The sequence below is a fragment of the Colias croceus genome, chromosome Z, assembly GCF_905220415.1.
Source record: "Colias croceus chromosome Z, ilColCroc2.1".
Classification (NCBI taxonomy): Eukaryota; Metazoa; Arthropoda; class Insecta; order Lepidoptera; family Pieridae; genus Colias; species Colias croceus.
In genome coordinates, this window is record NC_059568.1 from 10,994,074 (window position 1) to 11,020,076 (window position 26,003).

The 26,003-nt window shown below is 32.6% G+C and overlaps 2 protein-coding genes across 4 annotated transcripts in view; both read left to right on the forward strand.

Moving 5' to 3' along the window:
- The first annotated feature begins 409 nt into the window (after nt 1-409).
- LOC123705472 lies at nt 410-9,083 on the forward strand. 3 transcript variants are annotated; one of them, XM_045654251.1, is made up of 4 exons: nt 410-445; nt 7,218-7,302; nt 7,620-7,781; nt 7,956-9,083. In XM_045654251.1, exons 3-4 carry the CDS (start codon nt 7,630-7,632, stop codon nt 8,827-8,829), a joined length of 1,026 nt encoding a protein of 341 aa, XP_045510207.1. In that variant the 5' UTR covers nt 410-445; nt 7,218-7,302; nt 7,620-7,629; the 3' UTR covers nt 8,830-9,083. The 3 variants fall into 3 exon arrangements, with proteins under 3 accessions (XP_045510207.1, XP_045510206.1, XP_045510209.1); XM_045654250.1 differs by lacking the exon at nt 410-445 and adding an exon at nt 5,373-5,408; XM_045654253.1 differs by lacking the exon at nt 410-445 and adding an exon at nt 5,624-5,643.
- An 11,552-nt stretch (nt 9,084-20,635) lies between these two features.
- LOC123705536 (probable cationic amino acid transporter) overlaps nt 20,636-26,003 on the forward strand; it is a 109,750-nt gene continuing 104,382 nt past the window's right edge. Inside the window, exon 1 of the mRNA XM_045654364.1 lies at nt 20,636-20,763. Within this exon, the coding sequence (XP_045510320.1) occupies nt 20,636-20,763 (128 nt within the window). The remainder of the gene's footprint in view (nt 20,764-26,003) is intronic.

Sequence of the window (26,003 nt, forward strand, 5' to 3'; positions counted from 1 at the left end):
TTACCGATTCTTCTTAACATTCGGGTTCATTGTTAAACAGCTTATTCAAAGTTAAGGTACCTACATAATAACTAATCTATAAACGGTTACGTGGTACCACCTATGTGGTTTATTCATTATCGGTACAATAAATATTATTAGAAAAAATAGTCAAATAGTCAAATCATATAAAAAAATAATAAAGTAGAAAAACTAAGGCATAGGTAACAACCGAATCGCGTAGTTCCAATGACATTACCACCATTTGGTCGGTATAACAACGAGTAGCTTTTAATTCTATGTATCCTAATTTATAGTTAAGAAATATATTACTATTGACTTACAGTAGACTAAAATTGGAGCATGATAACCGCGGCCCAAGAATCAAATGAATGTTATGATACGATGTTGTCTGTAGTCGCACGGCGGCCGTGGCGCGGCGCACCTCCTCTCTGGTTGAATACGGGTAATTTATTGCTCCTCTTTACTCACGGTTTTTACACGTTACACGTTGCTTTGCTTTGCTTTTATTGTCACTTGCGTATAAATGTTGAGTTTATTGGGCTTGTTCGGAGATCAACCGTATCACAATTTGTAGATATGTATGTACGTCAAGAGTAAGTAGTAAGTAAGAGTCAGAGTAAGCTGTGGGTTCTGTAGATTGTGTACGTAATATAAGTATGGTATATTATGTGGTTGCATAGATATTGCAACCGCAACAAATTAATAGTCAAAATTGTAAATCGAATTATTGATTCAACAATTGGCATTAAATTGGAAGCTTTACAATAAAATCTACAAGCACATTAAGGTAATCAAATGCAAATAATTTATTTTATTCATCTCATTATAACACAATAAATATAGAGCTCTGATTAAAAAATAATGAACTTTGAAGTCATTCTTTGCACACTACTAAAGGTAAGGAAGGACCACCCATTAATAACATTTTTCATACTAAAATTAATCTCTAGGTAATTCTATTTCCAATTATTTTGTATTAAAGCTATCTTGAATGTACCTTGCTCATGCTCTTGCATGCTCTTAAAACTTGAGTACAAAATAATAAAAATACAAAAAAAAAATAACGAAAGCTTCAAAAAGTTCAAAAAGCGCTACCAACTTCCATAAGAAGGTCAATTTGCAACTAATATATTTTACATAGAAATCGATTTTTAATACCAAGGAAACATGCGTATCGAGCGGCACCTTTGAGTTGAACAAAGAGAACCGACAAAAGGGCCGATATAACTGACAGCACTAAACACTGCAAACTACAAGTTTATGCCAACAATTAGCCCCATTGTAAAGCGTATTGTCTCTGTTCAGTGTAATCTATATTTACTCGCAATAATATTCAGTAAAATATCTTGAATTTTTTTTTAAAAAGATAATAATCATATAAGATAGAGAAAGGCATTTCAAAAAACTGTATTATTATTTTGGAAATTCCATTCTCTTTTCGCTACACATTACGCTGTCTTTTCCAATAAAAATAAAACCATCTTTTCAGTAAAATATAGGTCAATCATTTCACTATTAACATTTTTGTTGAAATTGGTTTTTAGTTTCTCGATATGTCCACAGTCCACAGCCAATTCTGATCATAATCTATTACCATTAATAGCCTGAAAGGGCGCACAAGAAAGAAGTGCTCTTTTTCTTCAAAAGTCCTATTTAAAAAATAAAACATATGTGGTTATACTACAGTATATTAACATCACGTCTTTGTTTAATAATGTACAGTCAAATTGTCCCAATTAGTTGTTTCAATTTATGTATATATAGGTAAAATCCATAAGCATCAGTCACAACAATTTTGATGATGAAGATGATAATTACTCTTTATCTATTTCTTACCATCCTCTTTATAGAAAGTACATGTAAAATTGTATACTTTGTCTAATTTACAAATAAACCTGTGTGTCTGTAGGTACCCATTTTCTTGAACATTTACCTAATTAAAATCCTCTTTGGTTCAGTTGGATCGTTGGTCAATAATAATATTTAACTTCATTTTTGTAGGTACCTTCATACAAATACCACGGTTAATTTATTTTTAAAACACCCCAAAAATGACCTAAACTTACATTGCTTTGTGCACCTTACATACCTACTAGGCAATCAATACAAGACACAATTTTTCATAACATAGCTAACTTTTATTATTATTAAGATCATGCATTTATCACATAATAGCATATCTATTGACTATCGCATTCAATATTAAAATATATCATCTAGGGAGCAATTTTAGAATAGAACGGATATATTTTTGAATGAGATAGAATCATTCTTTCCCACAATGATTACGTTCACCTGAAAGCCAATAGTGATGTTCTATTTTAATCGATAATACGATAAACGGAATAGGAGTATTCCAATTGAATTTATAAGTTTTTCTGTTACGTCAAGTGCGTTGAAAATAAAATTTATTATTATGGAGTTTGCATAGTTTTCACCATTATACTTGGCGTGATTGTGGTTCACAAAAGTTTCACATTCCTTTAAAGTTGTAAACATTATACTACTAATATTATCGAGAACGGGGAAGTTATTAACGGCTGGGATCGGAAAATAGGTTTAGTTTATTTATTTAGCATGCTTAAATTTGATTAATTAAGAAGAGACTAATTACTATTAAATCCACTAGTAAATCATATTAATATAAGTAAGTAACTTTTGTTATAGGTAATGTTTAATATTATGTCTCGAAGACACTGTCAGTAGACACTAAAATTTTGAATTATAAAAAAAAACAAGATCTCTTGATTGATTATAGCTATTATTAGCATTTAAAATTTTAAATTATCAACTTTTTGTTACAAGAATAAAAATTACCGACATCTTTCCTACATCACTAGTGATAATGCACCTTGACAGCACTAAGGGAAATGGTTTTTTTAATAACATCAGACTTAACAATATATCATCCCTTTCTTTATCCACTGCTACATATTCGCGCACACGGCTTTGTCCGATTCTTGATAGATTTTAGGGCAAAGGGGTCGTGAATACAGCCGGTGCACGTTTCTATTGAAATAGCATTGCAACTTCCATACAAGAGATTGATACGAGCTTCAGCATGGGAACTTTTGATAAATAATAATATGTGATGCGTTGAAGAGAACAGTAATTATAACGGAGCGCTATTAAGATTCCATTGTCTCGAGATAAAAAGAGCAAATAAATCAGTCACTGTTTAAATTGCCTCAAACATAATATAATTTTCGGCATGGGCGTGTTCTGAGCGATTTTATTTCTTTAAAACAGCGGGGGGGTCCGGCTTTTGTGATGGTAATGCGGAGCCGGCCGGCCGAAAGATTAGGATGCGGTAGTGTAATCAATACATGCTCTCACTGACCCTCTTTTGTCGCGTTTGACCCACTGGCAGGTTGTATTGTCGTGGTCACCTTGCCTGACGAGCTGGTTAGCTGCAAGTGAACCTTTTGACAGGTCAAAGGTTTGCGATTTCCGACACAAAAGACGACGGCGGACAACATTCGAATTGGTTACGAATCATGGGTAAAGTTTTGTTCAAAATATTTTATCAAGTTTCATTTGATTTACCTAGTTCGTTTTGAACAAAAAAAATTAGTTTACCTAACATTTTTTATCGACCAAAGTCTATAAAATTTGAGAGGGTGTTTTAATTACCAGTAAAAGTAAACTAAGAAAAATGTTAGAATAAAACAAAAACAAAGTTTTATTAAAGAACTCGCTGAAATAAGTTTAACATCCTATCTAATTCGACAATTGTTCCACGAGTAAGCTTCCTTTGTTTCATTATTATATTCATCGAAATAGAAAGAGTTGTAAGAAAATTCTGAGAAGAGATTTTTACAACTGACGGAGGCACGGAGGCTTTGTTTTAAATAGAATCACTTTCTTCGTATTCTTAAGTACTATAAAAGCCATCTTAGCGAATAACATGATCATTTACGACAATAATATAAATAAAATAATAAAAGTTGTGTCTTACAAAGTCATTTATTATAAAGCTTAAGAGACAATTATTTTAAAATACCGACAGTAGGTACATTTCGTAAGTATTTGGTAAGTGTTCTTTTTGCCCTGTTAATAATTATAGAATAAGTATTTCAACAAAACCGCTCATAGCACGGAATTATCTTAAAATAAATCCAGATAATAAACACAGGAAACAAACACGTGTTATCGCTGCGATAATAACTGATGCGCAATAAAACATCACGTTCGAAGCTACAATATTCCACAAAACTCATAATATTCGATGTGCAACGTGCATTTGGCGCCTAGTGAGATACGTAGTGTTTTTTCAAATATTATTAAAAGTTAAATTCCTTTTGATGCACAGGACAAAATACCTTATCCCCTTGTCTGTTATAAAATCTTTAGAAGAATGATGTCAAAAAAATCGCATCTGTGGACCCCGCTCCTGGAGCTTGATTATACCGTGACGTACCTTCTGTCGTATTTTTTACAATTGTATATCGTAAACTATATCTTTCCTACTCAAACTAACACAAAATATCAACAGAAGAACAAGGATGGCATACATCCACATGTTTACATAACAAAAACGTAGCTACGAGCGTCTCTAGCGCTTTAAAAAGTTACCGTCCAACGTCTCGATTTCGCGCGCAGCGCCGACAGCGTCATTGGGTTTAGTCATCGATTTTAGGAATGTTTTACAAAGGTTTCATATGTCTTTTATTGTTTTAACGATTCGTAAATGAACACTATGCTTTATCATGACATCTGTCATCAAATAAATGTAACAGAATTCATCCTGTCAGGTATCCAAAGTTCAAGAGGTACTTTTTTCAAGTGCTTTTTTTGTTGTTTCATTTCTCGTAACATAAAAACTTCTTACAGCCAAAACTCTTTTGTAGTCAAGTATAAGAACCGAACTTTAATATAAGTTAATAACCTAAACCACTTGGATTGAAGAATAATTAACGGTCCCTATTTTTTGCCCGGCGCTCGGCCGCTCGGAATGGCTAATGTTTTTGTAAGCCTTGTATTTTAAAAAAAATGTATAGGAATGAATGGTTTTTATTATTTAATGAGTTTGTATATGTATTATTGTAAATACAATAAAACCTTTTTGTATGAATAATTATTTATTTATTTATTTTTAACGAGTTTTGTACAATGAACTAAAAAAAATTGCTCACCCTGATTTCAAGCTAGAATTACTTATTTATTGCAAAGTAATTTATGACTAAGATATCTTTTATATATTAGCTTGTTTCATAACGATTCGAACGATATTAGTTATACAAAGTAGCTCCCTACAAAATTTTAGAGATATCGTCATTGTTTATAACTCGCACGGTTTCGCGCTGACCACGCAGAATGGCCTTCACAGATGCGCGAAACCGTGCAAAATGGCCGCCACAGCTGAAGGGTTATCTCCTTGGGAAAACGTCTTAAAATCGTTCATGGTATTGTTAACACAGGATAAATCTAAGTTAATCGTTTACAGGTGGAGTGTTATACCATTATCAGCCTTTTTCAAAGACGTCATGGAACATATTTCGGTGGCAACTATTGATGTCCTGGTTCCAGGATAATAATAATGCATTTTTTGTTATCCAAGATGTCCGTGTGCGGTGCAACAAGATGTTTGTCTGTGTGCTCATCTAGTCGTAGCAGCTGTGCCTATTATTCTAACATTGTGTGCGTGTATAATACTATGACTTAACACATTTTGATAGTTAAAGTTTAGTGAAATAACACAAATTCATGAATATGTACTAAATAATTAAAGTAATAGCTGGTTCAGATTATGTTTTCATTTTTATTCAATTGATTAAGTTTGTATTCTCTTTACCAATTAGTTTAAATGGCTTACTTCGTTTAAACTACAATTTGGTAAAATAAACTATTAAAATTACAATTCTTATGATCTACGATACAAATATTGCGTGAGGGTAACTAAATTAATATTATTCGAAACAAATTGCTTTAAACAATTCGTTGCGCACAAACATTCAATTTAAGTTCGATAGAATTCACCAAAAATAGCACTACTATCCTAAAATATAATTTACAGGTTTGCGTGTTCGGTTGACATTTGACTTCCATCAAAATATAGCTGATGGCGGCTCACAAGACGTAGCGAAATGTGTTTTTATTTTGTTCCAGTAATTATGCAAAACAAACCACCGAAACTGCCAAGTCACGATTAAGCCATTTCGTTGAAGTTTTTTGTCAATGCTGAAAAGAAATCGATAAAAATAATGGTGCCATGGATCGTGTAGCATCTATTAGGGTGATCAAAATATATAAAAGGAAATTCATCAAAATAATAAAAATTTCAATTATTATGTTTTTTTATTAGGTACATAACATTTGTAAGATAATAATAAATGATTTAAATTGCCTAAGTGTAATAATAAACTAAATAAATTATTTCTTTGAAAAATTCATTTACTCGACCCTAAAATTGATACAACGTTTACAATTAAAGTACCAAAACTATTCGAGCACCACAAAATTTCACAGGGAAACATTTTTTGCATCGTTGCCGAAGCTATTCCCAAGAACATGTGGACCGCTACATTGCTAGATCAAATACACCATCCTGCCGGCATTGTAGTTCCTATATCAATGCTTTCAAAAAAACATTTTATTCATCTCCCTCTAATTTCAAATTGGCATTGCTAATGCTAGAGTGAGAAGACACAAGAGCTTCTTCAAAACATAGACGCTTTCAAAATGAATAGACGTTAGACCAAGCGTTAGACAATGCACTTTGAAATGACAAAACACTTCGCAAACGCTTTGCATGAGATAATTACTAATTTGTGAAACTGTCTTTATTTTTATTTTAGAAATGAATTTTTTTTAAATATAGTTTAAACCAGCGATTCAGCTTTCAAACTTAAGTAATAAAACAACAGATTAATAAGGTTATTAGACGTAGTTTCCTTGGAAGTTTGTTAGAAATTATGTGCAAGGCTTTTTATGTCCTTGTTGTTAAAGTCGTAAAAGCCAAGTATAAATTTACAGCTCTGAGCACTTATACATAGACGAATACAAATTGGATCACGACAATTTTGAATTAAGCTAATTTCCTTTGTCGACCTTGATTTACCTTTTGATTGTTGCGAATTGATATCGATGGTTGTATCTTATTATTATTTAAGTGGATTGTAAACCTAGCAGGAAAAGCACAAACAGTGGACAAAAAATATATAAATATAGTTATATTTGACTCTTGTTTCAGTGTTATAACTTTTATGTTACAGGCGTTTATCTACAGTTTCACACGCGTGGACTTCGATTTCTTATAAACTCTCATCCCTAATTCATTTAACCCTGAGGGCGTGAATGGTAATATATTATAGAAATTGCTGAAAATGTATATTATTATAAATAAGAATATAATTCCTAGACTAATTCAAATATTTTTAACTACATAATTATTAATCAGTTATTGTATCAAACAATATAAGTTAGACTATACTCTATAACAATATTAAGAAAATATGTTTTAAGCTTATTTATTACTTTACTTTATATTGAAACTTTCTATACAATCAGTATTTTTAGAGTATGTACAATATTATAGTCGCAAAATAAAAACAATTATTGTTATTACGTTTAGAGGTATATTGATTTTATGCTTATAGCATTATTTATGCTTATAGTTCAGATAAGATGCAGTGTGCAAAACTTCAGCTTCAGGAGAGAACAAAGTCTGGAGTCAAACCAAACGCATCAGTTGAGAAGCCCCGTAGAATTTGTCAAAAACGACTGATAGACCCGGACCACGAAGAGGATCAAAGATGGACGGGCAAAGCCTTAGAAAGGTATTTATTTCAACTATATAAAATAAATATACTTATTTCAGTTTTAAAAGTTATACTCAGCAATAAAGTTCAATAAAAACGACCGTACAACTTAATTATATATAATGGATTACTGAGAATCTAAAGTTATCGATGTTTCTTTTTTGTAGCATTAGCGCCATTTCCTGTTCACAGGTTTTATTGTAATGAAAACGAACACTGCGACCTCAATCAGATTTATGACCACGGTCGAGTTCAACAAGACGCGCAGGACTTATTTTTGTCCGTACAAAACTTACAGTTTCAAGGCGAAGTTCAGCAAAGGAAAAGACCACGGACTAGCTTTAAATACAAAACTTTACCGGGCAACCGAAAACACAGGATGTTTGTGAAAGAACTTCTCGAAGATAACTCGAATGACGGCGGACGCTTTTCGGAACTTACGTGCTATTATTTAGATGATTACGCCAAGTACTTACTAAGCAACGACCGCTCTAGACCTTCCACAGGAAAGTCGAACACGTTCATTTATACTTTGGACAATAAAACTAAAGAGAGCAAGGCGGTACAGACTGAGCTAAAACATGTTTCGAGGAAAACCTCCAAAAGTGATACAAAATTTAAGAAACCATTTAAGCGTAACAAGGATGAAGGTAAAGAAATGGTAGGAGCAACCAAAACTACTATAAAAGATGCAAAAATTACTTATGAAAAAAGCGGTAAAAGGAAAAGTTTGACAATATCGAGGACAGAAAGCCCAGCTACCGTTCAAGTCATTAGGGTAGACGTCGTGTGCAATTACAGTTCTAGTTCTACTATGTCAGACTACGAAGATAAACAAACGAAAGAAGAAAATAAACAAGAAATTGTTAACGTTAAACAGTCACATTTCGCAAATAAATATCTTTTGACGAATACAGTGAAGACTCTTGATGAGAACGCGGGTGGCGCCCGAGTTACATTACTTTGTAAGACTTTCAAGTTGGCGGACCGGTCGGGAATATTAACGGAGAGGAAAGCGAAGTCTTTAAAAAATGTTTTAAGAAATAAATCTCCAAAACGTTTCTAATAATTTTTCCTGTATACATACAGTTCCATTTCGAATAGAACTCTTACATTTTTTTAGAGAATTCAATCTATTTTTTTCTTCAAAATAGTGCCGATGTGACGTCTATTTAAATTACCTGCGAGCGAATCTTGGCGCCCTCCTGGCGCCACCCTTACTTTCTACATGCGGCTCTCAACGTTTTTCTGTGAATTCTAAACAATATTAATTTAACGAATGTGAAAATTTAATCTAAATAAATAAAATACAAATTGTAATTTGTAGTTTAAATGTATGTACCTACAGTTTTCAATTTTTTTTTATTTTGTGAGAATGGTTTACAATGCGAATTAACGTTATATAGATACCTACTATATAATATTTTTCAAGAGATTTCCTGAAAATATAAAATGTTTATGTATATGCTATATCATTATTTTTTTAAAGTTTAGTATAAGTATATCTAAGTATAAATGATCTAAAGTTGGGCAAAAGTTTGAGAATCGAGTACATTCTCGAAGAAAAAATTAGACGTAAACTTTTCACGTACCCTGTGATTTAGTGCGACGATGCGCAATCTAGTTTGTTTAAGTATCGTTTAATCTCGAGTTTTGTATCTGAAAATAGGAGTAATAAAATGGTCAGTGATAAATAGTTTCATTAAAATGGACTATTATTATAATTTTCCTTGATAGAAGTTTTAGGTGTTTGATATTGATCAGTGCTTATAAATACGTTACGAAAAAAGCTTATACTGTAAAATCAATACGAATTATAGGTATATCAATTTGTTTTACATTAAGTATTATAAGTACCTTAATATAGTTTATATTACAACCATAAAGGTCCGAGCAAAACTCTTACGACTTAAGTATATTTCATTGCATGTTATGGTGTGCGATAAAATATATGAAAAGAGAAATTCTGCTTATTTTGTATAAAGTATTACCTAAATAATATTCTGTAATCACCTGGGTGTTAGGTTAGGTTCATAATTATTCTTAAAATAAACGGTAAAATTTTGAAGTTTAATCAACTTGCATCGAACTGAAAAGAAAACATTCATCAACGTTCATAGTCGCAGGGCAGGCTACAAGTAGCAATGATTAACGATCAAAATGGAAACGTTTCTGAATATTAATTTGTAGTTGAGGTCACTAGAGCCTTGGCAAATGTGACACGGCCGCAGCGAAAGGATTGGTACGCCATGGGCGCCCCCGATAGGGTGTGTGTGCTGAATTTATAGGTGTGAGAGATGGAACTTCAGGGTAGCTAAAGGGTGAGGTGGACTTTGGCCCCCACACTTAGGGGGCTCCCCCGGTTCGCCCTAGTCCGGCACCCCCGCCCGGGGCTCCCGTTCTGTCCAAGCGATAAGAGGGAAGAGGGGAGAACGTCAAATGGACGTTTTACGCATAATTTAGAGCAGTAAATGGATTCGAACAGTCTCCACACAGCACACCAGGCCTAAGCGTTAACGTGATTTCGGAGAAATTAAGGATTACATCCCTTGCTCCAATATTGAAACTATTGTTTTTAAAGGGAAATATCCTGCGGATCCTCTAATGAAATCTTGTGTATTTAGATTGGATAGCTTGTCTTCAAGACTTTATGAGTTTGTTACTAGGTAATATTATATTTTGTTAAGACCTTTGATAATTAAATGTATCACATATTTATACTACATTACTTAATTATAATAAAGAAGCGGTAAATACAGCCTCGTTTTTTAAATACTTATATATATTAAATAAATATTTTTTAAGTTGACATCATTAAAGTTATTATAATAAATTACAATTTAAAACAATATCCTTGAATCCTTTAATATAAAGCATTATGTAGGTACCATGTACCTAGATACCAACTCTACAGAGAAGACAGTTTTCATAATATTCGCGAGCATCTAAAACATATCACTATGAAAAATAAATAACGATCGATTGAGCAAAGTCTAAAAAAGGTTATATGATAAGAAATGCATGATCATCCCTAAATAGGAAATAGATAGACGCGTGGCTTTGAGTTAGTAACCAACTGAATTTTTAACTGGCACAACCCTTTTCAATTACCCATTGAAAGTGGGGTTGCTGTCCAAGCTTTGCTGACAATCCTTTTTGCGTTGTTTAATTATTTACGTAAATTTCTTAATTTAGACGTGTGTGCAAATTCGTAACATCGTGGCTAAGTGCTCAAATGTTTTGCAGCATTTTTAATTGACATGTAGATACGAGTTTTTTTTTTAATTTTTCTTAATATTAATATACAATAGGATTAATTAATTAATTGATATGAATATATCTTACCACACTATATGGTCAAAAAATTATCTAAACAATTCCTAAATTGTATTCAACTTAATTTGTAATACATTTTTGAAAATAAGAAGAATTTTATCTATAAGTTCTGATGTAGGAGGAAAACTTAGAAACATCTCAATCAAGAAAAAAATTACTTCAGTAATATTAAGAATTGAATTTTTAATAATTTGTAATATAATTATTATCAGTAGATTTCATTATATTATGCAATGAAAATTATATATTAAAAGATGAATCCTGTTTTATTTCACATGACTTCTAAATCCATGCTCTTTTTGTACCTATGGTGGAACTTAAAACGACATTCCTTTAAGAATTTAAAGTCTATCTATAATAATATTATAAAGCTGAAGAGTTGATTTGTTTGTTTGAAGGCGCTGATCTCGGGAACTATTAGTCCGATTTGAAAAATTCTTTCGGTGTTAGATAGCCCACAGAGATAGCCCATTCATCGTGGAAGGCTATATGTATAGGTATCATCTCGCTAAGACCAACAGGAGCGGAACACTGCGGGTAAAACCGCGGAGTACAGCTAGTAAAAAATATTATGTAATTGAGTAAGTCTAAAAAAAAATCTGAGAGTGTAAGGGTGTGATTTCATATACTGACTGGTTCGATTTTGTTAGGTACATATTTCTTTGTGCGTGTCGAAATGAAATTTCAAAGTTCATTTTAATGCTCACATTCCTATTTATTCCTCATAAAATAGGTGGACGATTTCCAATTTTCACACATAATATTATTTTATCACTTTACATATATTGGATTATCAAACACTCGTAATACTTTTCAAAACGTATACGAGTATGTCGTAATATTTTAAAATATAATATAAAAATGAATCGCAAAATGTGTTGGTTTGGTAAGCGCATAACTCGAGAACAACTGAACCGATTTCGTTAATTCTTTTTTTATTACCTACATTTCTTGAAGTACGAGGATGGTTCTTAGAGAGAAAACGTAAAAATGTACCACGGGCGAAGCCGGGGCGGACCGCTAGTATTTTAAAAAAATAACTAATTTTTTGGATTAGTGAAACTTTTAACAAGATCGGTTTATCACTTTTATAGGCTGATGGGACAGAAGATCGACCTTTCCGAAAACTGGTGCACAGGATCGTCGAAATCCGAATTGATTATATCTGAAAAAAAAATACATAATTGATTTAATTATTTGTACAATCATATTTTCGTAGCAAACTTTCGTAGTTTATGGTTAGTACCTTTCGAAGTTAAGGACGATTTAAATGGTTAAAATAATTAATTGCACGACATATTCATTCAGATATAATTTACATAGGGTAACTTTGTGTTTTTACCGAAAGTAAATAATATTATAGTGTTTTATTATACAAAACTTTCCACCTAAACAACTGTCGTGACATTTAATAATGTGCAGTAAATGTAAAAATATTAAACTAATTTGCATACGTATTATGCTCTGTTTGATGCAAAACAGCTATTTTATTATTAACTAGCTTCCGCCCGCGACTCCGTCCGCGCGGAAAAATTAAGATTTATTTTTTTCTACGTATTTTTCCGGGATAAAAAGTATCCTATTTTATGCCCAGGATAATAAGGTATAATTATACCAAGTTTCATAGAAATCGAACCGTTACTTTTCACGTGATGCCTGAACATACAGACAGACAGACAAAAAATTTTTTAATCACATATTTGAGTTTGGTATCGATCCAGTAACACCCCCTGCTATTTATTTTTTCAATATTTTCAATGTACAGAATTGACCCTTCTACAAATTTATTATATGTATAGATAATAATATACCTGTCGTCGGAGGTGCAATGAACTTTTGTTATGTCAAACAAAACCCACATTAGGTCGTGACTCATGACAAAGTGTGAATTGCACTCGACAAATAATTTATTATTTGACGATTATTTCGCTACAAGGTAAATGTGAAAACAAATTCTTATTTTACTTTGAATGAACTATAGTAGGTATGTTTTCGTTTTTTTTATTATATGCCTGCAATTATTGTTAAATTCACACAAAGAATTTAATATTATGAAAATAATAACTGGTCTATAAATGAAAGCTCCTTGAATTGAATTAAGGTAGGTAATTAATATGACTACTAATGATGAGTGGTCCAAAAAAATTAATATTTCGCTATGCAAATAATCAAATTATTGCAATTGGTTATATATCATATTTCAATTCGAGGAATGGTAATTGGTACCTACTTGCCTGAGGATTGATGAAAGCGGTGGTAAAAAGTACGTAACGTAAGGAAAACAAAAAAAACCTTCAAATTATTGCGTTTTTATTTAAATTCACTTCATATTATTTCTTATCAAATTTTCTTAGCTTTCTCTGCTTGGATTAAAAAATAATAATCAATAGAATATAGTTACATAGTTTTCTACTTTCTAACTACTGAAAATAGATCTTCGTGAAATAAATAATGCTTTATATTAAATACAAAGGCTATTAAGAATTGTGTTTTACATAATAATTGAAAATTAAAGTGAACAAAATATGTTTATATCAAATGTATAATTCCACAATCTCAGTAAACAATATTAAATACGAAGGGAATTATGAGCAAGGCAAAATACATGTTAAACAAAGAATTTTGTCGAAATATATTGCGGACTTGTAAAGTCAAAGCAAAGTAGGTTCATATTAATAGTAGAATTTAAGCCGGGCAGAACCCTCCCTGATAGCCAAGTCCGAATAACGTTGTGTATGTGTGTGTGCCCCTCCCATGTGTGCAAATTTCATAATAGGCAGCGTACTCGGCTCAAATTTTACATTTCACATCTCAGATGTATAGGATGATATTTTATAATGCTACATAGAATTTATAATTATAAATGGAATGTGTTTTTAGGCTTTTGTTTAGAACAAAGGATATAAGTCTTACACAACTCTTAATTGAGTTTAGATGAATCATTTCAATATTCATTTTACATTTTTGTCGGGTTGTGTAGACCACATTTAGAAGTTTTTACAATCTAAGGTAATCTTTATGCTAACAGATGGCATAGAATTAATTAGATGATTTCATTTCGAGGAACACTTATTATATTCCAGATCTTTAAATATTCAAGGAAAATTTACACGTTATTTACCAATTATTACAATTACACGTTTATTACAATTACACGAAAATTTATTACCGTACACGCCGTACGGAGAAAAACTAACTGACATTTCTACCTTGCCTTCTGGAAATAAACATTGACACAAAGTGATTCATTTCAATCTACGAAGCAATCTTAAGAAAAAGTTTTGTAGAATTATAATCTTTACTACATTAATTCATAAAAATATCCATACGTTTCTTACATATCTACGTTCGGTTACAAAATATCAATGCCACATCGAAGTAATATTTTGTCGTGCCTTCCCATTTTAGATAACAATTATTTATTATAGCGAATATAAACTATTACATAAAATAACGCCATGAACATTGAACGTCCTCTATATACGGACATGCGTGTTACACGCATATCTAAGCAGTAGGTATTGTTAATTTATCTATAGCCGAACTAACCGGCCCACCGCCCGCCACCACCGAGGTACCTTTAAACATATCCAAATGAGTATGCAGAATACTGTTCCTAATACATTGCTACGCTCTCCCTGGCCCTCTAAATTACTCGAGCTTTAATTAAAAGCCCAGCAATGCTGTACATGACAAGTATTCCAACAACGATCGCTATGACCTCTGATAGTGCTAGCTGAATTTTGCTTAGTCCAAACGTTTTAGACTAAAATTTTGCTTGGGTATTTTCATATTATGTGTTTAAAGTGGTCGACGTAATGGAATATCTGTAAATTAACAATTTTATCTCCTTTGTTTGTGTTAATTAGACTGAGAAATGTATTCTTATTTTACTGGCATGTTGATTGTACTGTTTATTTCTAGCGCACCTGACAGATGTTAAAATCAAGGCTAGGCTTTCAGGTTTTACTGAAAATAAAATTTAATATTAATGAGAATTTTTAATGATCATAGATTTAAAAATAAGAGCAGATCTTTTCTTTAGATTTGAGATTATTTAGCATGCAGTAATTACTTTATTTAGAAAGTATATGTATAATTTATGTTATTTTCCCGATACAAATAAATAATAGTTCATAATTAAATGTAATTGCTATGAAAATGTCCGCTAACGTGTTTAAATGAATAAAATTTAATATCATCTTTCTACCTTTTTAAAGAATTTTCTAGGTAATCGTTTTCTTAGTATTTGTATTTAGATAATTAGTAATGAAAAAAATATCATTGGAGTGCTATTCAAATTGCGTTTTATAAATCAAGATGATTAATTTTATTAATATATATTTTAAATGATGTATAGTTAATAGTAAATTGCTAATATAAGCTACGCTTTGTAAATTCGGCATTGATTTTAAAAATGTAATATTATATTAGTGTTTACAAAAATTGGCATATTAACACTTAAAATAAATGGTATTTTATACTGTATCATAGGAAAGCCTAGGAGTACCTAATGTCCACAAAAATGATTTCTCATGCGTTTAGATATCTCCAGAGACGAAAATAATATTATCCCCTACGTCTCTAGAGAGATTGTACATGACCTGTGATGCTGTGAAAGGTTGATTTTCAAAATTGGTTTAATTTGAAGGTTATCCTTGGCATGCAGAAAGTTTTTGGCTCGGTTTAAATGTTTTAACTTTAGAAGCTTCTAGAAATAGATTGGCATGACGTAATAACTCTTTGCTTTAAAGTTTTGCTCCATAGAAGTCTTAATATAATATATATAAATCTCGTGTCACAACGTTTGTCCTCAATGGACTCCCAAACCACTCAACCGATTTTAATAAAATTCGCACACCATGTGCAGTTCGATCTAACTTGAGAGATAGGATAGTTTAAACATGTAGGTACCACGGGCGAAGCCGGGGCGGACCACTAGTTATTTTATAAATGAAGGTATAGTACTAGTATAGTATTATATTTTATCTGTGGTAATAGAATAATAGTCGAGGAATGATGGATAGTAAGTTATTTTTGTGCATGCGAGTATTTTTAGATGAAATAATTATAAATTATCTATAAGATTTAATATTAGTATAACTTATTAAAAGATCACAACATTAAGAAATTGCTCTGATAAAATTACGATTCACATTAATATTTGATTACAGTATAAAAATGGTTATTACTCGGAACGTCGAATATCATAGATTGTGAATATAGGTAGATATTTCTTCGCTCTTCACAATTAAAGAAAATCGTCGAATATTTTTATTCATCGATTTTTTTTTTAATTAAAATTACCAATCATTTTTTTTTCTGAAATATGAGTTTTTTTAGGTTACTCAAGTTTGGGGGAAAAAATAGGCCGAAGATGTTATCTTTCTTAGAAATTTGGATTCGCATGAGCTAAATTCTAATACAATGTATACTTTAATGTTTATAAATGTGTTTTATTCAATTTATAGATTAATAAACCTTACATTCTCACTAATATACCAACCTATGCTGTTAACTTATACAGATTATTTTATCGAATGTTTTATTTAATGTTATGCAGAACATATTATATATGCAGAACAAAAATTCACATACAAATTGTAGTCATGTGAAACATCGTTCTCTTTTAGAATCTTTCGCTAAATAGAAAATTTGTTTAATAAGAAAAATTCTTTGAACTGAGTGTAACATTGTGCCGAAACCTGGTGCCCTAATAACGATAGCGAGACTCGTGAGAATAGACAAGCGTCGACTGAATGAAACGAGAAGTCAACGGCCGAGGAATTTCTTCCCAACAAACAACCTTAATAACTCGAGAAAACCATTCATAGGGCGCCTTAATGTTCAGGCGTAGAGGCTCGCCGATTTAAGTAACCGATTTTACATCAACTGGTGAAGGAAGCTACGCGAGTGACGAGTACATCGGAGACACTTCTTGATCTAGTGATAACTGATGCCCCGGAGTTATGTAAAAGTTTAAATGTTATTCACAACCCATCGCTAAGTGATCATGCATTGGTTATAACGGAATTTTCAATAAAAAAACTAAAACCTCAACCCCAATACAGATATGCAAGGCTGTTGAACAAAATTAACCAAGAAGAGTTTGACAAAGACTTAAGAACTCTTCCGTGGAACACTGTCCAATACGCAATAAATGTCGACGAAATGGTGAACAACTTCAACAGTCTCATTGTTACGCTATTTAATAAGCACGCACCGCTTAAGAAAATAATAGCTAACGTATCGCCTAGACCCTGGATTACGGAGACAGTCAAAGCCATGATCAATCTCCGTAATGAGGCTCTGGCAAAAGCGCGTCGCACTAAATTAGGAATACACTACAGATACTACAAAGATTTGAGAAATACGGTGAATACTGCGATACATCGAGAAAAGTCAGCATTTTTTTCTCAATGCATCAACGAAAATTATAAAAAATCTAAATTTTTGTGGAAATATCTAAAACAGATTGCGGTGAAAGGCGATTCAAATTCTTACATGCTACCGAATCATGTGAGCGATCCAGATAAAATTGCAGACTTCTTTACGCGGATCCCAAGTCAAACCGGAAAAGACTATAACTATATCAATCACTTTAAACATTCTCGACGTAGTGATGCCACCTTTAAAATTCAGCCTTGCACAGCGGATCAAGTGAATAAAATTATTTTAGATATTGATACAAATGCTGCAGGCCATGATACAATAACATCTGCTATGATTAAAATGACACTACCGGTAACATTACCAATAATCGCTTCAATTGTAAACGCCTCACTCGTAGAACAGAAGTTTCCAGACACCTGGAAATTAGCAAAAATTAAACCACTGCCTAAAAAGTCTACAGTAAGTGACTATAGCGATCTACGAGCCATCAGTATACTCCCCGTTCTGTCGAAGGTATTAGAAAGGGTAGTTTGTAGGCAACTTACCAAGTTTATGGAGGATGAATGTATTCTTCCCGAGGTTCAATCTGGCTTTCGGCGAGGGCATGGGACTGCAACGGCCTTGGCCCATGTTACCGACGACATACTGTCAAATAGTGATAAGGGTAGGGGCAGCTTCTTAATATTACTCGACTTTACTCGTGCCTTTGACTGTATAGACGTCGACCTGTTGATTGCGAAACTTATGCACTATGGTGTAAACGAAGAAGCGTGCAATTGGTTTACTTCTTACCTATCTAACCGAAAACAATACGTCAGTATTGATTCGCAGGGCCAAATGAAACAGTCGGAAATAAAGGAGGTAAACCGCGGATGTCCGCAAGGTTCGATATTAAGTCCTCTCTTATTTATTATTTACACAATAGATCTTGTTGATGAAATTAAATATGGCAAGGTGCACCTCTACGCTGACGATACACAAATATATTACGATGTGGATCCTAAAAATGTTCAACCGACTATAGATCAGGTAAACCAAGATCTGCAACTGATCTCCTCCTGGGCGAAGAAGAATTCCTTAGTCTTAAACCCCGCTAAATCAAAATACATGGTACTCGGAACTAAGCAACAATGCCAACAAATACTAATGAATAATGTCCATATCGTCCTTGACAATAATGCAGTGGGTAGGGCAGATGTATCGAGGAATTTAGGTATTTTATTAGATTCCCAACTAAGGTATCAGGAACATGTTGAGGGATTAATTAGAAATGCTTTTTATAGGCTTAAGGTTCTGTATGGCTTCAGGGAGCATCTGTCAGAAGAAGTGCGAATATTACTTACCGAGTCCCTAATTCTTTCACTCTTCAATAATTGTGACGTTGTGTACGGTCCACGCCTTTACGGGAAAACAGAACGAGCCATTCAGCGAGTACAAAATGCATGCGCTCGTTTCTGTTTCAAAATACCCAGGCGAGCACACATCACACCGTATCTAAACGACAAAAAAATTGTTAAGATGAAAGAAAGAAGGACACTGCATCTAGCGGCACTCGCATTTCGACTGATTAAAGCAAGACGACCTGCATACCTCTACGATAAACTCACGTGGATAGACGACTATCACGCTCTCAATACGCGTAGTAAGAATAACAGTCAGTTGGTAATACCGAAGCATAACACCTCAGGCTTCAAGGGTAGTTTTAAGTACGCCGCGTCCAAAATTTGGAATGACTTACCGCCACCTTTAAAATTGAAACAGGATATCTCCTTCTTAACATTTAAAAGGAAATTAAAAGAGACTTTGTTAAAGAAGCAAATTGAAGACTGGCGTGCTTCAACCCAATAGCTACCTTTCTGTTGATCTTGGCGTGATGATATACCTATATAACCTTGGCTTCCATATCGTATCACATGTTGTACTGTTTTGACTTTCCTGGGATTTATTGTATATGTATATATGACACATTATATGCCTTTTCATATACCTATTACATTATTTTATATTCCTATTATATTTGGTATTATATTATTCTTATTTATATATTTCTGCCGTAATATAAATTATATGCATTTATTTTTTTTATTATTAATATTTATATACTTCCTTATGTATATATTTATTTTAAGTACCTAGACTTAATTCTTTTTTAATACTAAGACGAACCGCAATCGCCGGTACAGCCTGAAAATCAGCGCTGCTTTTGTGCAGCATTTTGCTGAGGCTGTATCCGTTTGCCTAATTGTAAGATAAATTTTATAATGTGTTTGGCTGTGTTTTTTTTGGCAATAAATTTCTTTTCTTTCTTTCTTTCTTTCATTTTATGTTATAACTGGACAGGCTTTGAATACACTAAGTAGAAATTGTATAAAATGTGGCTGAGCACATTTCCATCGTCAGGGGAATTTGCACAAGGAGGAACAAGGAAGAAGCGGGGGCACCCCTTTCTCTGGGGGTAGGGGGCAAGGGACGTCCATCCGCCCTACATACGTACAAGGGTAGGCTGTTTACAGCGGACGAGGCACGCACGCGGCTCTGTTCTTCGTTCTACAGAATCAGGGTTGTGGACCGGACACGCAGGGCTGGCACAAGCTATGTTTTACAAATTAAAATTTATTTCTTATGAATTTTATAATAATTAAACAATTGTAACGTATGTTCTCTATGGTCATGTGTAACATGTGATAGTTATATGTTTATTTCGCTGTTGATATTGTGTACATTCGATTTCTTAACTACAATATTTTCAAGAAATTTCGTCACTTTAGATTCATATTTAGTCAGCCCAAAATATAACATAGTTTGCCAAACAATTGCTTATTTGCAAGATCAATTAAAATTTTCATAAAATATAAAAATAAAATTAAATTAAAAACTATTAATACCTTCCACTTATTATATATTCTATAGTTGCAGATATATCTAACGTATGAATATAATGTTTAAATATTTTAAAAGTAAAATAATGTTTAAATTACACGTAAATTAAAATCAAAACAAAGCTTCAATACGTCGCCCATAATGCACTTTCAGAACACTCCACAAAATTGTAATCACAAATAGTTTTTGTGAAAAAATTATAAATTTAAAATATTTAAATAGGGTTGTAGTTTGAATTAACCCTAGCAGAGTAGTCGCACTAGATGACGCAGGGAGGGCAGCGGGTGGGAGGCGGTGGGGATTGGTGGCCCCCTCCCGCTGGCCACGCGGACGGTAATACGAGTGCGCCTATGCGAGGCATGTATCTTGAACGGGCTGATATAACAGAGAAGTAGCCCCCAGAATCCAGTTTAGAAGCAGGCGGGAAAGATGCTCTACTTCGTTTTAAAGTTTGTATTTATGGTGTGATATTGATTGTTTTTTTTAGAAATGTAAGTGTGCTGAGCTCTGTTTAGCTCTGGGTTATGACAACACATATCTGCTGATTATTTACACACTTTTAAAAAATAAATTACTAAACATTTGATGCAATCTAACAATTTTGTATAGAGCAGGGAGATGTGTGTACAAAAATAATTGTCAAAATCTACATCTTTGTCCTAAATAATGGATCATCATAATGAACCAATATTAATTGTCTGATTAACTTACTGAAGAAACAAAAAGGAAAATATTATGTAGGTATTACCTTTTTTTTAAGTGATTGGATGACCAAGTTTTGCTCGGTATTGTTCGACATTATGTAAATTGATTTATTTCCCCAACAATGAAATATTATGTTATTATATATTTACGAAAATTAATCGTATGCAGGTATATATTCGTATATTTGATAGTGTGTTTTTTTTAACAAAGATTGTTATGTCTTGTTTGATGCAGTATCACATTCATTATTATAAAGTCAGATGTGAGTCAGTCAGAAGAAATCGGATTGTACGTTTAAACTTTGCGTTACTATAATATTTTTATGCACGTATTATACGTTCTATTTTCTTTAAAAGCCAAAATTTAACACACAATTTACTTGTTTATATAATATGTATCTATATCAAACAGTACACTTTAAATAAATAAATAATACCAAAGTAGAGTATACTTCACGTCGAACGAAAGTGAAAGCTATTTTACATGTGCACGGCTAGCGTCCTATAGCTGCCCGCCCTATCGGTAGGTAGGGCAGTGTTAGGTAACCAACGGCGACGCTGAATATATTTTGTGAGATCGGTGTGTTGCTCGAAATAGGAACACTCTCCATTTCTACCAAGGCTTCCTTTAAATCACGTTCGATTTTCCCTACGTACGGGGAAAGTGCTTTTTTAAAACGCCAATTTGTTGGATAGTTGATGCTTTGTCATTTACGAGCGGCATTTTAATGCGATGCCACTTGCCACTTGTGCTTACGATTACGTCGTTATTATTGATTTTTGGATGGAGCTATATTATTTTCATGGCATGCGTATAGATATTGGACGAAAATAAATAAATATTTAATAAATTAGACTTAATGAACGGATTTAAAAGTCTTATATTTAATACTTTTTTTATGATATAAATCAATAATTTCGTAATCAAACCTTATCAACATTATTATGATGTAGAACAATTAAATATTCACATTTAAATATAAGCTAATAATACGGTATTCATATTTTTTTAATTTTGTATTAAAAATATCAACTACGATAGACCCAAATCCAAAATATCGCAGATATAATAAATTTCAAATAGGGCTAGGACACATCACACAATACGTGTAAACCTTCAGTCTTAATTTTCTGTAAGGCTTAGGCTGGAATGGGCCATGTTTGTTTCAAATATAGAGCTTTTATCAACAAAAGGTTTTGTTTTCTGTCCTTCATTGAGGCGCTTGTTTAATTTGCTATTTATATTCAATTAGATTATTTACGTTGTAAATAATGTGTAGTCTAATTTAAATTCTTATTATATTAACACCCTAAATATAAACTTCAGCTTTTAAAATAATAGCGGTTACTTTTGGTAAATGCCTTTACGATTACAATTGAGCTATATAATATTAGGTTTCCGCCCGCAGCTTCGCTCGACAAAGAAAAACCGAAGTCAAAGTCCGAACCGAAGTCGAAGTCAAAGGAAAACCCGCATAGTTCTCGTTCCCGTGGTATTTCCGGGATTGTGTAATTTTCCCGGGATAAAAAGTAGCCTAGCCTTCCTCGGGTATCAAAATATCTCTATACCAAATTTCATGCAAATTGGTTCAGTAGTTACAGACAGACAGACAGAGTTACTTTCGCATTTATAATATTAGTATGGATTAATAATTAATTATTTGTTTCTTTTCACTGACATATTCTATAAATCTTTAAGGATATTTTGTTTGTTATATTACAAGAAGATTAAAGCGCGTCACACACGGTGAAGATACTATAATATTTTATGTTAAGATACTCTAATATAAAACGTTATAGTATCTTAAGGTATCCGGTATCAGCGTTCTGACCATCATTTTTCTTTTTGTCATTGCGTACTAAGACCCCTGTAGAACCGCCATCCTCTTACAAATGACCCGAAATACTATAACGTTTTATATCAGAGAATCTTAACATAAAATATTATAGTATCTTCACCGTGTGTGACGCGCTAAGTGCCTACAATTTTGTCTTTGTTTTCATTCATATCGAAACAAACGAGAGTAAACTTATAGCTCTTTGATTATTTATCTCACCCAACGCCATCTAGTTTCAAAATAATCCAACATTCGAAGACAAACAGTTTTCGAAAATTTCCATAAATGTTATTATCTATAGTAGAAAAGTGCATTATTTTTAAGTAGTATAAAAGCTATATTTTTTTTAATTCTATTAGCTAGTAATTTTTTTTATCTATTAGCTATGATTTATTGTAAATTATATTAGCAATAACATAATATTCTGTCCCTCATTAAAAAGATGTACTTTTATTCTTCACTGTGTCGATAATATTTGTAGAAAAATGTATTCATTATATGAATTAATTTATTTGATTGGACTGACTTTGAATTCTCCTTTAAAGTTGAAATAGTGAAATAATTCAATTGTCTTGTAACTCATAATAATAAAATAAATTATATACTAAAACCTTCCTCTTGAATCACTCTATCTATTAAAAAAACCGCATCAAAATCCGTTGCGTAGTTTTAAAGATTTAAGCATACAAAGGGACATAGGGACAGATAAAGCGACTTTGTTTTATTCTATGTGGTGATGATGTGGCTGTACTTTACATTCTATAAATAAAAGCTGAACTCTTGAAAGCAATAATTTGTTTGTAAGGAGCCTACTTGATGTTTTTGAGATTTCTTTAATTAGAACTTTATGTAAATTATTTTATAAATAGTTTCAAGTTTCTTGTTTCATAATGAGCAAATCTATATTATTTATTGTTATTGTTCTCCTTTTTAATTTCCATTCTAACTCGTAATCAGCCATTATTTCATGATTAGATTTAGATGTTGTCGAACCTCTTATAAGCGATCTTATTTGCTATTTTTGATAAAGAAAGCGACTTGGATCTTTGAATTAAAAGTTTAAGGAACCTACATTTTAATTATTGTTATACTAAAGAATAAAACATAAAACGTTATGCGGAATAAGTGTTAAAGTTAGATATTTCAATTAGATTAAAGATTAGTTATTAGTTAGATATTTCAATTAATTATTAGATTAAATTATTACTTCAATTAGATTGTAAGTAACAAAATTTAAATGAACAAAGTATCTACCTATCTATATCTACTAATATTATAAAGAGGAAGGTTTGTAATTATGTATGTATGTATGGTTTTTGACGTATAAACTACTGGACCGATTTCAAAAATTCTTTCACCATTAGAAAGCTGCATCTTCACTGAGCAACATAGGCTAGGTTTTATCCCGGAAATCCCACGGGAACGGGAACTATGCGGGTTTTTCTTTGAAAACGCGGGCGAGGCCGCAGGCGGAAAACTAGTCTGTCATAAAACTTTATTCAAGTGAAATTTATCATTTTATAAAATTTCTGTGTTACAGTTGGTTTGTATGTGTAATATTTGTAGGTATATTACTCATTATCCATAGTTTCAATTAGTTGTGCAGAAAAGAAAAACGTATGAAAAGGCTAAATTTGAGTATATAATATATAATATGTACCTGTTATTATGAATAAGCTATACCAACTCTAGGTTTCACGGCGTGGTCCAGTTATATTGAAAGTTAAGCCATTTTCTACTTTAAAAGTAGATGGCATAGAAGCTATTTTGCCCTGTAAGTAAGCTCTTTTAAATAATACATTAAATTTCAATTTTTTCTTTCCAATGTAATAAAACCATATCTACCAATCTCAATACTTTGACCATTTATATTATTGTACTCAAAAAAATGTTTATTTACTTGTAATAGACACGAAAAAGTCTCATGAAACAAAAACAATAAAAGTATGTAGAAATAGGTATTATGAAGTTTTGTTCCTGGCAAGAATCAATCTCGGTCGGCCAACGATTAGTGATAATAAATCATCTCGATACACTTGTGTAATTACGCGTCTTTATCTCTTGCTGAATAAATCTATGATGCTTTTTATTAGCCTATTTAAAATACTTTGTTACGAGATGGTTATTGTTTTAATACTTGATTCATAGTTTCAAAGAAATAATTTTATTTTTGTGTACCCAATAAATGTTATATAAATAGTATCTACGTGATATTACAAATATAAATGGGGTTTTTATGAAAGTCTATTGATTGTGCGGAAGTTTCTTTGTCCACTGTGTGCGTTTATCGAAAATCCTTTTGAGCATACTCTCCCTGTTGAGACCAATAACGAGGCGTCCACAATAAACATTGCTAGGCGTGCGTTCCGAAAGGCAAATCTGTAAATTCAATTAAGGGGCGCACATTTCGGACATAGGCGTCCGGGGCTAGCGAGCCAGCCCTTCCGCCGCGGGCACTCGCCCCCGCATTGGAAAATTTTCTCTCGAAAATTGAAGATATTTCGTGCCTTCCTCCCCGGGGGCGACTCGTTTCTCGACACTTATGGTCGGCATCCTCCGGGTGTACAGGAGGCTTTTTACATAAAGTCCACACGTATAGGTATCGATCGGGGCGGCCGGACAGGGTGTACGCAGATGACGGGCCTCAGTCTCCCCCTGACGCCTCAACTTCCCCCTTTCATTATGTAAGTGCGTAACGCGTGCTCGCGCGGACCTGATTACTGAGTCTCTTTTTTAACTGACCCCCTACTTGGCAGCGATTAAACTTAATTTCACAACACACTTATAACTTTTTCTGGTACTGATTTAGATAGCGATCCACGGTGACGTTCATTACGGTAGTTTCCCCTATATAAAACTGCCCACAAAACTCATTCGAGTCGTACGAGCTTTAAGTGTTTATGTTCACACATCACAACGCTCGGATTAGTAGATTACATTTTTATACTCACGCCGTAATAATACGCCGTAAAATGCCTGTTTCATCTAAAGGTCTTACATAAAACGCTTAAACGACATTGTCATCAAAATAATTGTCCAAAAAGTGTTATGGTTTCTTAATGCGTTGTACGCAAATTTCCAAAAGTTCG

Bases quoted from the DNA above. Each gene is read 5' to 3' on its own strand.
- LOC123705472 (XM_045654251.1), top strand. From the start codon at position 7,630: ATGCAGTGTGCAAAACTTCAGCTTCAGGAGAGAACAAAGTCTGGAGTC. The intron at 7,782-7,955 runs GTATTTATTTCA...TCCTGTTCACAG, and splicing joins ACGGGCAAAGCCTTAGAAAG to GTTTTATTGTAATGAAAACG.